This window comes from Ovis aries, chromosome 7 (genome assembly GCF_016772045.2).
Source record: "Ovis aries strain OAR_USU_Benz2616 breed Rambouillet chromosome 7, ARS-UI_Ramb_v3.0, whole genome shotgun sequence".
Classification (NCBI taxonomy): domain Eukaryota; kingdom Metazoa; phylum Chordata; class Mammalia; order Artiodactyla; family Bovidae; genus Ovis; species Ovis aries.
In genome coordinates this window covers 9319740-9334095 of record NC_056060.1, presented here as the reverse complement: position 1 = coordinate 9334095, position 14356 = coordinate 9319740, and the positions used below count along the sequence as shown (strand labels likewise).

The 14356-nt window shown below is 36.1% G+C and overlaps 1 protein-coding gene across 1 annotated transcript in view; it reads left to right on the top strand.

Moving 5' to 3' along the window:
- The window catches only part of AP3B1 (adaptor related protein complex 3 subunit beta 1), a 239204-nt gene that overhangs the window by 52493 nt on the left and 172355 nt on the right, over positions 1-14356 (top strand). The window contains exons 4-6 of the mRNA XM_027971481.2: positions 1984-2079; positions 2690-2850; positions 5445-5511. Coding sequence (XP_027827282.2) covers positions 1984-2079; positions 2690-2850; positions 5445-5511 — 324 coding nt within the window. The remainder of the gene's footprint in view (positions 1-1983; positions 2080-2689; positions 2851-5444; positions 5512-14356) is intronic.

Sequence of the window (14356 nt, the reverse complement as noted above, 5' to 3'; positions counted from 1 at the left end):
AATGGCCACATAATGCAATGTTATGTGGATATACCATAATTTGTTTTACTGTTCCCCTACTAGTGGGAATTTTATTGTTTAATGTTTGCTTTTATGGAAGATTTTGATTAGTAGAACTTGAGAGAAAAAAGGATGATAAGCTAAGTGGAGATTGAGACAGAAAATCAAGTTATATTTGAGGACTATTTCTGATTGCAGGAAAGGGAAGATTATGGGCTGTATTGAGTAGGTTTTATGTACAGTATAGGCTGTATTATATATTAGGTTTCGTTTTTAAGATTCTGGGTGTCTATTCAACACTGAAGAGTAACGGGAAATATGTTTTTTGTTAATTTCACCTATAACCCTGTCAGTATAGTACAGACAAATTGATATTACCTTGAAATGGTGTGTTTAGCATTTTTATTAGTAATGATAAAGATGTAGAAAGTGTGTTCATCAAGTTTTCACTCTTGTTCCTGAAATTGTGAAGAATAGCAAAATAGGTTGGATTGTAGATTAAGAGCTAAAGTTATCTGAGGACGGTGCCATGATGGATTGAATTTAAGTTGTTGAAAATTTCTATAGGTATGTGTAAGATACTGTCCTCCTTTTAAAAGACCTCACTAGGCCAATTATGCAAGTGTGGATTGCTTTAGTCAGTAGTACGTTTGGAAAAAGTATATGGTTTTAATCAAGAATTAGTTGTCTCAGTAGAAGCACCTCATCTGGAACAAAATTGCAACTAGTTTGTCTTGCTTAGACTTCATTTGTAGCTTGGAGTGCCACACTGAAAAGAATATAGGAAACTGGGGTGAATTCAGAAGGGAACAAACAGGATGGTGAAGGAACTCAGAACACTGCTGTCTGTGTCAAGAGTAGTTGAAGCATAAGGGAGAGAAGGCCACGGCCGCGCTGCGCTTAGTTGCTCAGTCGCGTCCTACTCTGCGAACCCATGGACGATACAGCCCGCCAGACTCCTCTGTCCATGGGATTCTCCAGGCAAGAATACTAGAGTGGGTTGCCATTACCTCCTCCAGGGGATCTTTCCAACCCAGGAATCCAACTCAGGTCTCCCGCATTGCAGGTGGATTCTTCACCATCTGAGCCACCAGGGAGGCCCTGGCAGTTGTCCCTAAAGAAGTCCACATTGGTTCCTGGGATGTAAAACATGGCCCAGTATAGCAGTTTTCCTTTTCAGCATTGATTCCAGCTGTTTCTTCCCCTTCTTTCCCATGCTCTTTGAACATTCCATAAACCTTTAGATATGTCCTATGGAAATAAATCAGAAAATTAATCAGGCAGTGGTATCTGAAGATATTTGGAAAGGGAGATACAAGCTGAGAGTAGTGTCATAAGGAAGCAGTGGATGAATTTCAGCTCAGATTTCAATTTTCGGTTAATTTTTCTGCTCATCGTAATTTTGTTATAAATTTAGTGATTTAATTGCCTTTGAAAACAGTTTTCAGAACACACTTCCATCCGTCTGGAATTTTTATTAAATTGATGCTGTTGTCACACATTCTTCCGGAGCTGAAAATATCATGTAATGTCTGTTGGAATCTGAATATTATCATAGAATCAGAGTTGTGTTTCAGCACCGTTTGACAGATGAGCAGATGTAAGTTCCCATACCATGTAGTTGGTTAGTGGACAGAACCCAAGTTCCCTATATTATTTGTATCCCTCATTTTGAAAAAACTTTTGCAGTTTAGTTAATGTTTTAATACTCTTGTATGAGTTTTGCTCAGGAACTTTTTTCCCTTCAAGAGAAAGGACACCTTGATAGGATGTTGCTGTTACAGATTAGATTAGTGAAATCCTTACTTCACAAACTTTTCCTATTTCTATTAATTATCTTATGTTATCTTTATTTTACAATGTAGGCTATGAGCAGGTTCTGTTACTAAGTTCAGGAAAGTTGAGAATGGATTTTTGTATAGACAGTATTGAATGTTTAGTTTTCACTCTGGCTAGGATTAAATGGTTTTTTCTTTTTCACAGATCAAGAAGTTAGTGTATGTTTACCTGGTCCGATACGCTGAAGAGCAGCAGGATCTGGCCCTCTTGTCCATAAGCACTTTTCAGCGAGCTCTGAAGGTAAATGGTAGAGTGAGCAGGCAAATAATAGCTGCAGCATCTCTGCACAGTTGAAGGTGTGTCATTTAAAGAAGTGGAGCAATAATCCACTCAATAGTGCAGTCATGTTTTGAAAGAGTTAAAAGGCCTCTCACTGTGCCTATTCAATACCCTTGGAAAATAATTTATATAATCAACTGGGCTTTGCCTTGTACGTTCCTTTATGTTCAATGTAATCATTATTGTGCATCAAAGAACTCTTCATCATTACACTAACTTGTTGAAAGTATACAAAGAGGGGGTGTGACTTTTTTTTTAAGATAAAACTAATGACCTGCAGCATTTTATTATGAAACTCCAAAAACCTGCATGTTTGGTAACATATGATCAAGTAGAATTATAAACATTACTTCGCTTGTTAAAACATTACTCAGAGAAAGAAACGTTTTATTTCTCTTTTTCCTTAGCCATTTCCATATAGTGGTTATTTATTTTAAATTAAGTAGCTTTTTTTTTTTTTTTTTGCTATTGTTGTGTTATATCCTATAAGTACCTGTTAACTCTGTCATAATGATGTGTTTGAAATATTGCAAACTTGAAATTTTGATGAATATTTTTGTACTATTTTTAGGACCCAAATCAACTAATTCGTGCAAGTGCTTTGAGAGTTCTGTCCAGTATTAGAGTGCCAATTATTGTACCTATTATGATGCTGGCGATTAAGGAAGCTTCTGCTGATTTATCACCATACGTTAGAAAGAATGCAGCCCATGCAATACAGAAACTGTACAGGTTGGTACTTTATAAATAATAACAAAGATCCCTAACGTCGCATGGAATGTTAAAGCCCATGGAGGCATATTTTATTCGCTCACATAATAGTCTGACCTTAAACTGAGTGAGTAAACTCAATGACCATGTTTCTTTCCCCTGGCCCACAAATATTCTTCATACATCTTCTATTTTATTTTGGTTATTTTTGGGAGCCTTTGCAGGGTTTCTACTTGTGAGCCTGTTAGGGACAGTGATATTTTATGGATTTTATAACTGAAAAATAATCAGATATTGAATTATCATTTATACAGTTTTTCTCATTACACATACATATATGTTATTAGAAAATTAAGATTTTTTTCCTCTTATTTATTGGAGGGTAGAGTCTAAAGCTTGTTATCTTCTCAGCTCACTTTGTTACCCTTTCATCCATCTTTGGTCCTGCTATTCCCTTCCTTGCTTGCTTCTTTTCCAGAGCCGTTTTATTAAATGCTGTTTAAATACTGATTTTTAAATATAGCACCATACTATATTTATGTGATATATATATTGTATATGGTATAATTATATATATTGATAGATATGTATGCATATATATATGGTAACTTGATCTCTGTAGAATATATAATGCTTATATAAAAGATTTATTATTATCTTTCATAATTTGGTATTATTTTCAGCTACTGTTTATTTCACGAGCTTTTATTAAGATCATTTTCTGTTTCGGATGTGGTGCTGTATGTATAAGATGTATGAAAACATTAGAGGATGTACTATCACATTTTGAGGGGAAATAATCAAACATATGCCAGATAATTAAAGCAATCTGTAATTGAGTAAGGTATTGCTAAATAATGAATGTGTATGTTATGTATGTATGTAAGTCGCTCAGTCGTGTCCGACTCTTTGCGACCCCACGGACTGTAGCCCGCCAGGCTTTTCTGTCCATGGAATTCTCCAGGCAAGAATACTGGAGTGGATTGCCATTCCCTTCTCCAGAGGAACTTCCCAACCCAGGAATCGAACCCTGGTTTCCTGCATGGCAGGCAGATTCTTTACCATTTGAGCTACAGGGAAGTCTTATGTATATATGAAGAACAATGACAGTGCCTTTGATAGGGTAGAGCTCAGAGATTGTCATATAGGGTTTCTTAAAATAGAAATGGGCTTAGTTAGGAAAGATTAGAGAAGGGAGAGTGGAACTGGAATTTGAAACAATTAAAATTTTTGAGTGTTCAGATAATTATGTGCTTAGTCACTTCAGTAGTGAGACTCTTTGTGACCCTGTGGACTGTAGCCCACCAGGCTCCTCTGTCCATAGGGTTCTCCAGGCTAGAATACTGGAGTGGGTTGCCATGCCCTCCTCCAGGGTAATTATAAATCAGATAATTATAATAGTCAATAATAAACTTATATAATGTTTAGGAAAAGTGAAACTCGTTTTCTTAGGTTAATTGTCAAACTCAACTCATGCTTTGTAGTCTTTATCCTTTCTATTTATTAACTTACAAAATAAGATCAAAGTTCACTGCTGCTGCTGCTAAGTCACTTCCGTCGTGTCCGACTCTGTGCGACCCCATAGACGGTAGCCCACCAGGCCCTGCCGTCCCTGGGATTCTGCAGGCAAGAACACTGGAGTGGGTTGCCATTTCCTTCTCCAATCAAAGCTCACTATGACAGTTTAAAAGCCCCATCACTGGGTTCCATGTTACTTCTCTCTGACTTGAATTTATAGTCTAGTGGCTCAGTACTGCCTATTAGTCCTCTCCATAAAATGCTTCTTATCTCATTACCATCTCTTGATCCTTTTTTAGTCTCTGCCTAGAATATTTCCTACTTTTTCCAGATCTAAAGCTGTTCAAGATTCATCGGAGATGTCGCATCCCCAAAGAAACCCTCCACAACCGTCCTGCCTCTGTCAGTGTTCCCTGTCCCCGTAGTCCTTTATCCAAATCACCATTATGTCTTACGTTATATCTGGGACTGTGTGTACTATATTGTCTCACTTCTCTTTGTAGGCCCATTGTTTAGTTTCTCAGTAAATGAACAATTGAATTCTGCGCTAGGAAGAAATTACTTCGGTGTGTAAAGCTTGTTTTATTACGATGCATCTGTCATTTCTATACATATCTGAGCCTTTGTTTATCCTTTTTCGTTTTAGATGGCAGGTTTTATTATGCATGTCTCCATCAGTAAACTAGAATGATACAGAATTCTTATTTGGAAATTTCCATGTGTTTCTTTTTGACAGTTAGGTATCCATGGTCAAAAATGATTCCTATTTTGTTATTTCCCCCTGGTTAAAAAAAGATTTTGTGGTTTAACTCTAATTACTTTCTTAAGGTTTTCAAGTTCATTTTAAGAAGTGGTTTTGTTCTTTAACTATTTTCTTAATGGTTTTGATATCTGGGTTTAATTAACATGAGCAACTTTAGATAGAATAGGAAAAGTCAACTCATTCCACTTTAAATTTGTTTTCTGTTTAATTCTATCTAAAGTCTTTTTCTCCCCCCAACTTTAAAAATTTTTCATTTCTTGAAATGATTAGCCTCACTTAAAGTTAGAAATAAAGGGAAAAAATTAATGTAAATTTTTTTCTTTTTATATTTTAGCCTTGATCCAGAGCAGAAAGAAATGTTAATTGAAATAATTGAAAAACTTCTGAAGGATAAAAGCACAGTAAGTAATATCTTTTCATGTCCAATAAAATTGTGCTTTATTTATATTATTATTTTACTATCATATATGTGATATAATAATTCTTATAGAATAAAAAGATGCTTGCTCCTTGGAAGGAAAGCTATGGCAAACCTAGATAATGTATTAAAAAGTAGAAAAATCACTTTGCTAACAAAAGTTTGTATTATCAAAGCTATGTTTTTTTTCCAGTAGTCCTTATAGATGTAAGATTTGGACCATAAAAAAGGCTGAGTGCCAGAGAATTAGTGCTTTGAAACTGTGGGGCTGGAGAACTTTTGAGAGTCCTCTGGACGGCATGGAGATCAAACCAGTCAATCCTAAAGAAAATAAACCTTGAATATTTATCAAAAGGACCAATGCTAAAGCTGAGGCTCTAATACTTTGACCACCTGATGCGAAGAGCCAACTCATTGGAAAACACCCTGATGCTGGAAAAGATTGAGAGCTAAAGGAGAAGAGGGTAGCAGAGGATGAGATGGTTAAATAGCATCACTACCTCAATGGATATGAATTTGAGCAATCTCTGGGAGATAGTGGAGGACGGGAAGCCTGGCATGCTGTAGTCCATGTAGTGCAAAGAGGCAGACATGACTTAGCGACAGAACAACAACAAATAGATTTTGAAATTATATAAATATTAATGGAGCTCATTAAAATCTTGAAAAATAAAAATGTCCAGGTAAAAAGTTCCATTTGAAATTTTAGTTTGTTACATATTTCTTCATGAGAGTCTGAAGAAGAGCAAGTTGGGGAAAGACAGTTCTTTCTTTGACCTGTGGCTAAATTGTTGACTGCTTTTAAGGCCAACTTTATTTATTTTAAACAGTGATTTACTAGGATTTTTAAAGGCTGAATCAGTTGAAAACATAATTGTTTTATAATGTATTCAGTGTTAAAGAGATAATGAAAAATAGAGGAGTGTGTTTTAGTATTATAAATGTATTATTTTTTTTCTTGGATACTAAAATGTTTTCATATGTGTAACACTGTTTTATTGGCTGGTTAGAATGATCTTACTGAGCAAATTCCTCATCTTTTGGGAATGTACATGTCTCTTCCTCCTTCCTATCCCAGTCCTATTCTTTATGTATAGTGATATGATAATGAGATCTAGAAATAATGGCAATGCATGGGATCTATGAGCAGACCTCTGGAGGAGCTGGTGTAACGGTATCTTTTGGTGGTATCTCTGCACCCACAGGTATGGCTCAAAACTATTCATAAAAAGGATTCCAGTTCATTTTAGGAAGATATCACCCAGTTGCATGCATATCTGTTTATAGAAGCCAACATAGCAGCCACTAGCCTCGTCAGACATGACTGAGCGACTTCACTTTCACTTTTCACTTTCATGCATTGGAGAAGGAAATGGCAACCGACTCCAGTGTTCTTGCCTGGAGAATCCCAGGGATGGGGGAGCCTGGTGGGCTGCCGTCTGTGGGGTCACACAGAGTCAGACATGACTGAAGCGACTTAGCAGCAGCAGCAGCAGCAGCCTTGTATTGTGCTCAGTCGCTCAGCCGTGCCTGACTCTTTGCAACCCCGTGGACTGGAGCCTGCCAGGCTCCTCTGCTCATGGAATTCTCCAGGCAAGAATACTGGAGTGGGTTGCCATGACCTTCTCCAGGGGATCTTCGCGACCCAGTGATCGAACCCAAGTCTCCTGTACTGCAGGCAGATTCTTTACCATCTGAGCCACCAGCGAAGCCAGACTGTAGCTGTTAATATATGGCTTAGTATACGGTCTGTCCTGGAGAATGCCAGTATGTATTTGAGAGGAATGTATACTCTGCTGGCCTCGTGTTCTGTAGATGTCTTTTGGGTCTGATTGGTTTATAGTGTTGTTCAGGTCTTCTGTTCTTTGTTGATCTTCCTTCTTGTGGCTCATTAAAAGTGGAATATTGAAGTCTACTGTTAACTATAGAGCTGTCAGTTCTGTCCCTGCTTACTTTGTATATTTAGGAACTCTGATATTTGGTGCATCAGTTCAGTTCAGTTGCTCAGTTGTATCTGACTCTTTGTGACCCCATGAAACGCAGCATGCCAGGCCTCACTGTCCACCACCAACTTCTGGAGTATACCCAAACCCATGAGTCGGTGATGCCATCCAACTATCTCATCCTCTGTCATCCCCTTCTCCTCTTGCCCTCAATCTTTCCCAGCATCAGGGTCTTTTCTAATGAGTCAACTCTTCGCATGAGGTGGCCAAAGTATTGGAGTTTCAGCTTCAACATCAGTCCTTCCAGTGAACACCCAGGACTAATCTCCTTTAGGATGGACTGGCTGGGTCTCCTTGCAGTCCATGGGACTCTCAAGAGTCTTCTCCAAGACCACAGTTCAAAAGCATCACTTCTTCAGCGCTCAGCTTTCTTTATAGTCCAACTCTCACATCCATACATGACCACAGGAGAAACCATAGCCTTGACTAGACAGACCTTTGTTGACAATGTCTCTGCTTTTTAATGTGCTGTCTATGTTGGTCATAACTTTTCTTCCAAGGAGTAAGCATCTTTTAATTTCATGCCTGCAGCTACCATCTGAAGTGATTTGGGGCCCAGAAAAATAAAGCCTGACACTGTTTCCACTGTTTCTCCATCTATTTGCCATGAAGTGATGGGACCAGATGCCATGATCTTTGTTTTCTGAATGTTGAGCTTTAAGCCAACTTTTTCCCTCTCCTCTTTCACTTTCATCAAGAGGCTCTTTAATTCCTCTTCAGTTTCTGCCATAAGAGTGGTATCATCTGCATATCTGAGGTTTATTGATATTTCTCCCGGCAATCTTGATTCCAGCTTGTGCTTCCTCCAGCCCAGCTTTTCTCATGATGTACTTGGCATATAAGTTAAATAAGCAGAGTATACTTTTACTTGTTTTTACCTTCCTTTTGTCGTTATAAAATGTCTCAATCTCTCATGAACAATTTTAAAATTCTACTTTGTCCTGTTTCAGTACAACTTTCTTACAATTGCTGTTTGCATAATATATCTTTTTCCTTCTTTTTACTCTCAACCTGTTGGTATTTTTTAATCTAATGTGTGTCTCCTAAGGTCTGTATAAAGTTGGATCTTGATATTTACTCTGGTCTGACTACATATGCTTTTTGTTTAGATGCTTTAATCCATTGACATTAATTCTTACTATAATATAGTTAATTTATAGCTGCCATTATGTTTTTCTATGTCTCATGTCTTTTTTTGTTTGTTATTCCCCCTTCATTACTTTTTTTAAAAAATCCAGTGTATATGTTGTGTATGATAACTCTTTCAGTGATCTTTTTCACTATGTATTTTTGAAAATACTGTGTGTGCCTGAGACTGTACTTGGAGACTAGACAGCAAATTTCTTTTAGTCAATAATGTAGCAGAAATCTTTATTTCTTCTGTAGTGGTTGGCATAATGAAGACAGAGAAAAGAAATTTGATTCCTTTTTGTCTTTTGTATGGCACACTTGTTATATCTTTCCAGACCCAAATACAAAATCAATATTATTGATATTGTGGATAACTTGATTTTAGTAATAATAAAAAGAAAAACATTTAGTTTCTTCTGTCTTGAACACATTTACCAAGGACTATGAAGAATACTAAGATCTGTAAGAAACAGCTCCTTTATTTTAAGGTAGTTTGCCATGATTTCTGCTACATAATAAGCTAATGAAATTAGTTTCTTGGCCTACAAATGAAATCCCCGTATATAATATGTGCATGTCTTCTCAGACAAGATGTAGCATGCCACGGGTAACAACTACCTTCTTTGGAATTAAACAGAATTGTATTAGAGCGTGAAGTTTTACCACTTATTAGCTATGTATTAGGGGCTTTCCTGGTGGCTCAGAGGTGATGAATCCACTTGCAATGCAGGAAAGGCGGTTTAATCCCGGGGTCGGGAAGTTCCCCTAGAGAAGCAGAGAACATCCCTTTCTCTTCTGGAGAAGGAAATAACAATGTACTGCAGTATTGTTGCCTGGGAAATCCCATGGATAGAGGAGCCTGGCAGGCTGCAGTCCACGGAGTCCCAAAAGCGTCGGACACGACTTAAGCAACTGAATAATAGCTGTGTATTAAGCCTTCATACAGAAAAGGCAGTGGCACCCCACTCCAGTACTCCTGCCTGGGAAATCCCATGGGCAGAGGAGCCTGGTAGGCTGCAGTCCATGGGGTCACAGAGAGTCGGACACGACTGAGCAACTTCACTTTCACTTTTCACTTTCATGGATTGGAGAAGGAAATGGCAACCCACTCCAGTGTTCTTGCCTTGAGAATCCCAGAGACGGGGGAGCCTGTTGGGCTACCGTCTATGGGGTCGCACAGAGTCGGACACGACTGAAGTGACTTAGCAGCAGCAAGCCTTCATAAATTTCAGCTTCCAAATTTTTAGGCCTTATAATTTCCAATCTATAAAGTTTTTGTTTGTGTTGAGAAAGTTATTGTATATAAAATCCTTAGTGCAGTGCTTGACACCATAAAAGGAGATTAATAAGAAACGACTCAAAAAGGAATATAAAGAATACACTTTCTTTGTAAATTTAGAATGTCTGTTCTTGGGTTCTGACCCTGTATTTTGTATTTATTTCTAAAATACAATAGAAAAAATATTGTACTCATTAATAGTAGATATTTAATATGTGTTGAATAATTGTGAGAATTAATTTGCTATATTCTTGGTGCAGGTAATTAGGTATTTACTATTATTTTCGATGTTTTACTTCCCAAATGGTGTGTGTCATGCTCCAGTCATAGGTAGATAGGTCCTTTGGGGGAGCTTTGACTGTCTTGTCATTTGTGAGGTACTGCCTGTCCTAAAGTATATATAGGATATGTTTATTTTTAAAAAATTAGAAAAGAACCTACATCTATTTTCTATCCATATGAACAGGATTCATATGGATAGAAACTTCTATCCATATGAAATATGATAGAAAAGAAAAGCAAATTTCCGTTCTCTGAATTCAGTTTATACTGAATTCTGTAATTCCAGAGCAGAAGCACACGGTTTTCCAGTGTCCTACCTTTTCATGTCAATATTTGCAGCTTCCTTTTCCAACATTAAGAAGTGTGACTTACATTATCCACTACACTTACTTACTCAGTCCTGGAATGCAGATAAAGTATTGTTTCGGAATTGCCAGCTTGTACTCTGTGAAGAGTAGTGAGATGGGGACTACTAATTGAGTTAAATGTTGGTTTAGAATTACGTTTATCATTAGCCTTACTTCCTTGAATGCTGTTGTAAATCGAAATTACATTAACAATGTAGGGTTGAACTTGTTACATTGGTATGGAAGAAAGCTATTGATTTTCTGTATGGTGATTTTATATTTTGCTTCTTTACTGAATTCTTTTATTGTTTGATTTAGTTTCATCTTTCAACCTCCATTGTTTCATTCCAGAAAATAAATCATATCATTTGCAAATAGAGATAACTTTACTTTCTCTTTTCTGATACTTATGACTCCAATTTTTCTTGTCATAATTAATTATATTGGTGTATAACTTTAGTACCGTGTTCAGTAGTGGTGGAGATGGTGAGCATCCTTACCTTGTTTCAGTTTAAAGGAAATGCCTGTCATGTGTGTGTATTAAGCAAGATGCTGACCCTGAGGATTTTTTTTCTAACTTTTAGTTTTCTCTGGTGTGTCAAGGTCAGTTTTTTTCCTGGTACCCAGTGAGGCTTTTTACAAGATAGATTTAGAATTTATGTTATTTCTGGCAAAGTGTTGTTGTTGTTGTTAAGTTTTAAATATTGCTTCTGTTCAGCTGTTAGCTTTTCTTCTTCAGAGAGTTCAGTTTTCTCTAAGCTGGATCTTCTTTGCTGCCTTTACTTCTTTAACTCGCTTTCTTTCTCTTGGTTCTTTTTGTACTTTAATTAAATGCCCCTTCCTAAATTTTTATTCAACTATTTTCTGCCAGGGGCATTTTGCAGTTTAATTAAGGTGTCTGGTTCTTTTCTGGTTTCAATCAACTTCTGTTTCTTCCTTTTGTCTTTTGTTCATTTCTGTTTTGTGATTTTCAGTTTCTGTTCATTTACGTGATCTTGAAATGCTTCTTTGAGGCAAGTTAATTCATTTTGAAGTGTTGTGTGAGAGTTGTTTGTTTGCTTCATCATGGATTTTTTTGTGTGTGGATAATTTTCATCAATTGTTTTGATTTTCATCTTCTGCTCTGATCTACCAGGAATCTTTTTTTTAGTATTTTCACTCATAGGCTCCTCTCTTTCTCTCTGCTTGCTTTCAGTTCTCTTTTATGCCCACTTGTAACTCATGTCTGCTTTTATTCTGGGCAGTTGCTTCAGACTATCATAGATCTTTGTAAGGTTTGTGATACATACATGACATATAACTCTCTGATTTTAGAGCTTATTTTCTGCTTACATGTAATTAAAATTTGGAAATTCCAAAGTATTTTAGTGTTGCTTAGAGCTTTGATTTTAATCTTTTTGCTTTCTCTGACTTTGCGTTGAGAGATTCACAGTTCCCCAGGTAGCATTAACTTTCTACCCAGTATTTAAGTTGTCTACCCAGTATTTAAGTATTTATGTTTTGTGAATGTTTTCTGATTATTTTTTCCTTTGTATGCTTATAATTTGATGTAAAAAGATTGAAAACATTATGATATCTATATAGATATTTATGGACCTTATCTTTATTATTACTTTTTCTTGCCAGATATATTGAAGTGATATAGCTATATTTCTTCCCCACTAATTAATAGTGTGACCATTAATATTTAAAATAAAAAACCTAAATCATTTTTGTTAAAAATTTCCTCACTAAATGATCCAAATTTAATTTATTTCCACATTTTAAAAGGAGTTTATTTGCTGTCAGCAGGAGCTTTTGGGGATCATGATGATAATGATGATGACATTGCTCTTGCTGCTGATAAATATAATTTTGAAAGGTGTTAATATATTTAAGAACTTAATATCTGTTGATTTTGAGATCTACCTTCTGTTGCTTCTTTTAGTCTAAAGGAAGATTTTCTTGAAATTGAGATTTCAAAATTAGTTGTGTCCTTCTGACTTTAAGAAAAGGTAGAAATAAAAGGCCTGTTAAAATAGAAATGTTTTTCCCTTTTACTAGAGAAATATGTATATTTGTCATATGAAAAGTCCTTTCTCCAAAATAAGTCACTTTGGGTTTAGAAATACAGTTATGGTGATATAACTAGAAAAACATCTTAGAATTACTTAGATAACTATTGTCTGAAGGTATCTGTTGGGCTTCCCTGGTGGCTCGGATGGTAAAGCATCTGCCTGCAACTTAGAAGACCCAGGTTCAATCCCTGGGTCAGGAAGATCCCCTGGAGAAGGAAATGGCAACCCTCTCCAGTACTGTTGCCTGGAAAATCCTATGGACGGAGGAGCCCAGTAGGCTAAGTCCATGGGGTCTGTATCTGTAAATTTTAAAAGATATAATAAGAGCTACCATGTCAGTGCAATTAAGGGAAAGTTTTTATTTATGCTTGACCATACAGTCAACTGTTATATTTTTTAATATAATTTCTTTGTTGTATTTTCCTAGATTTACCATTTTCATCATATTTTCTCTATTCAACGTATCCTAAACACTTCTTTACTGAAAACCATTTTGATGTGTAAAATTCCTTTTTAAAATCTATAACGCTTTCTCGTTTTTCTTTAAAATGTAGAAATTTATATTTATTGAGCAATTTAAGCTTTGTAGTGAACCTTCTTTCTTTTATTTAGAACATCTCAAAAGCAAAGTGGTATTTATTTCCTTTTCCTTTCAGGTTAATTTTAAAGAAATCCTTTTGTAGCATTTAACTTTCTAATAGAAAATGGCTTCTTAGGAAAACAAATTAGATCAGTGCCTACTGAAAATTTGAGTTGTTTATTTATATTTTTTTGGTGACAAAGTTTCTTCTCCTTAATTTAGCTGCAAAGTGATGTTTAATGAATATATCGGTAGTTCATAGCTAAGCTGTGGGGGTAAGACACCATTTTATAAGTTATTGATTTAATGTTGGTAAAAGCTTCACTGTTGTGGGCAAAAAACACACCTCTGAGTTTGTGCAGATGTTTTATTGTGATAGATCTATTATCCAGCTATTAGAAGATAAATGACTGATCTTTCCCATTTTCCATGCCTCAAGAAAATTGAAATAAGAAGGGGAATATCATTTGGGCTGTATGATTAGGGCAGGTTGGATGGCCATTAATTTAATAGAAGGAAATCTTGGCAGCACTGGCCAACTTGCACCATATTATCAATCAAACCTCAGTGCACTTCTTGTGATGACCCAGCACTCTCCGGTTTTCCCAACGTTAATTAGAATTCATGACAAAATAGATGCAAGGAAACGTTTTGTACCCTTCATAATTTTATAGAAAATTTATTGTTATTAGAGGAACCATTTGCTTAGTGTGATTTTTTTCATTACCAGCTTGTCAACTAGCATAGATAATCTGGAGAAAATATGAGCTCCATAGATGGAGTGTCACTTTTGTTGATGGTTCATGTAGTTTACCTTGGAGCACAGCTAATGGCTGAAGTTCATAGCAACAGCACAGAAAGACGTGGCAACCAAGGGAAGATAAATGAACCATGTTTATTGCTTTAATATAAAAAATACATAAATGGAAAACTGCATTTGAATTTGATGAGCTCATTGCTAGTTTTGTTGGAGTGATTTATTTTTCCCCTTATATAAAAAGCTACTATTGACACAGTGAAATGGAAATTAACTGTCTGTTTTGGGGAAACCAATATTTTTGGTTTTCAAATCTCAGTAGATCATTTTATTTTAATTCTGTACGTTTCTATAGAATATTGAACATTTAATATACCAGAATTATCAATTCT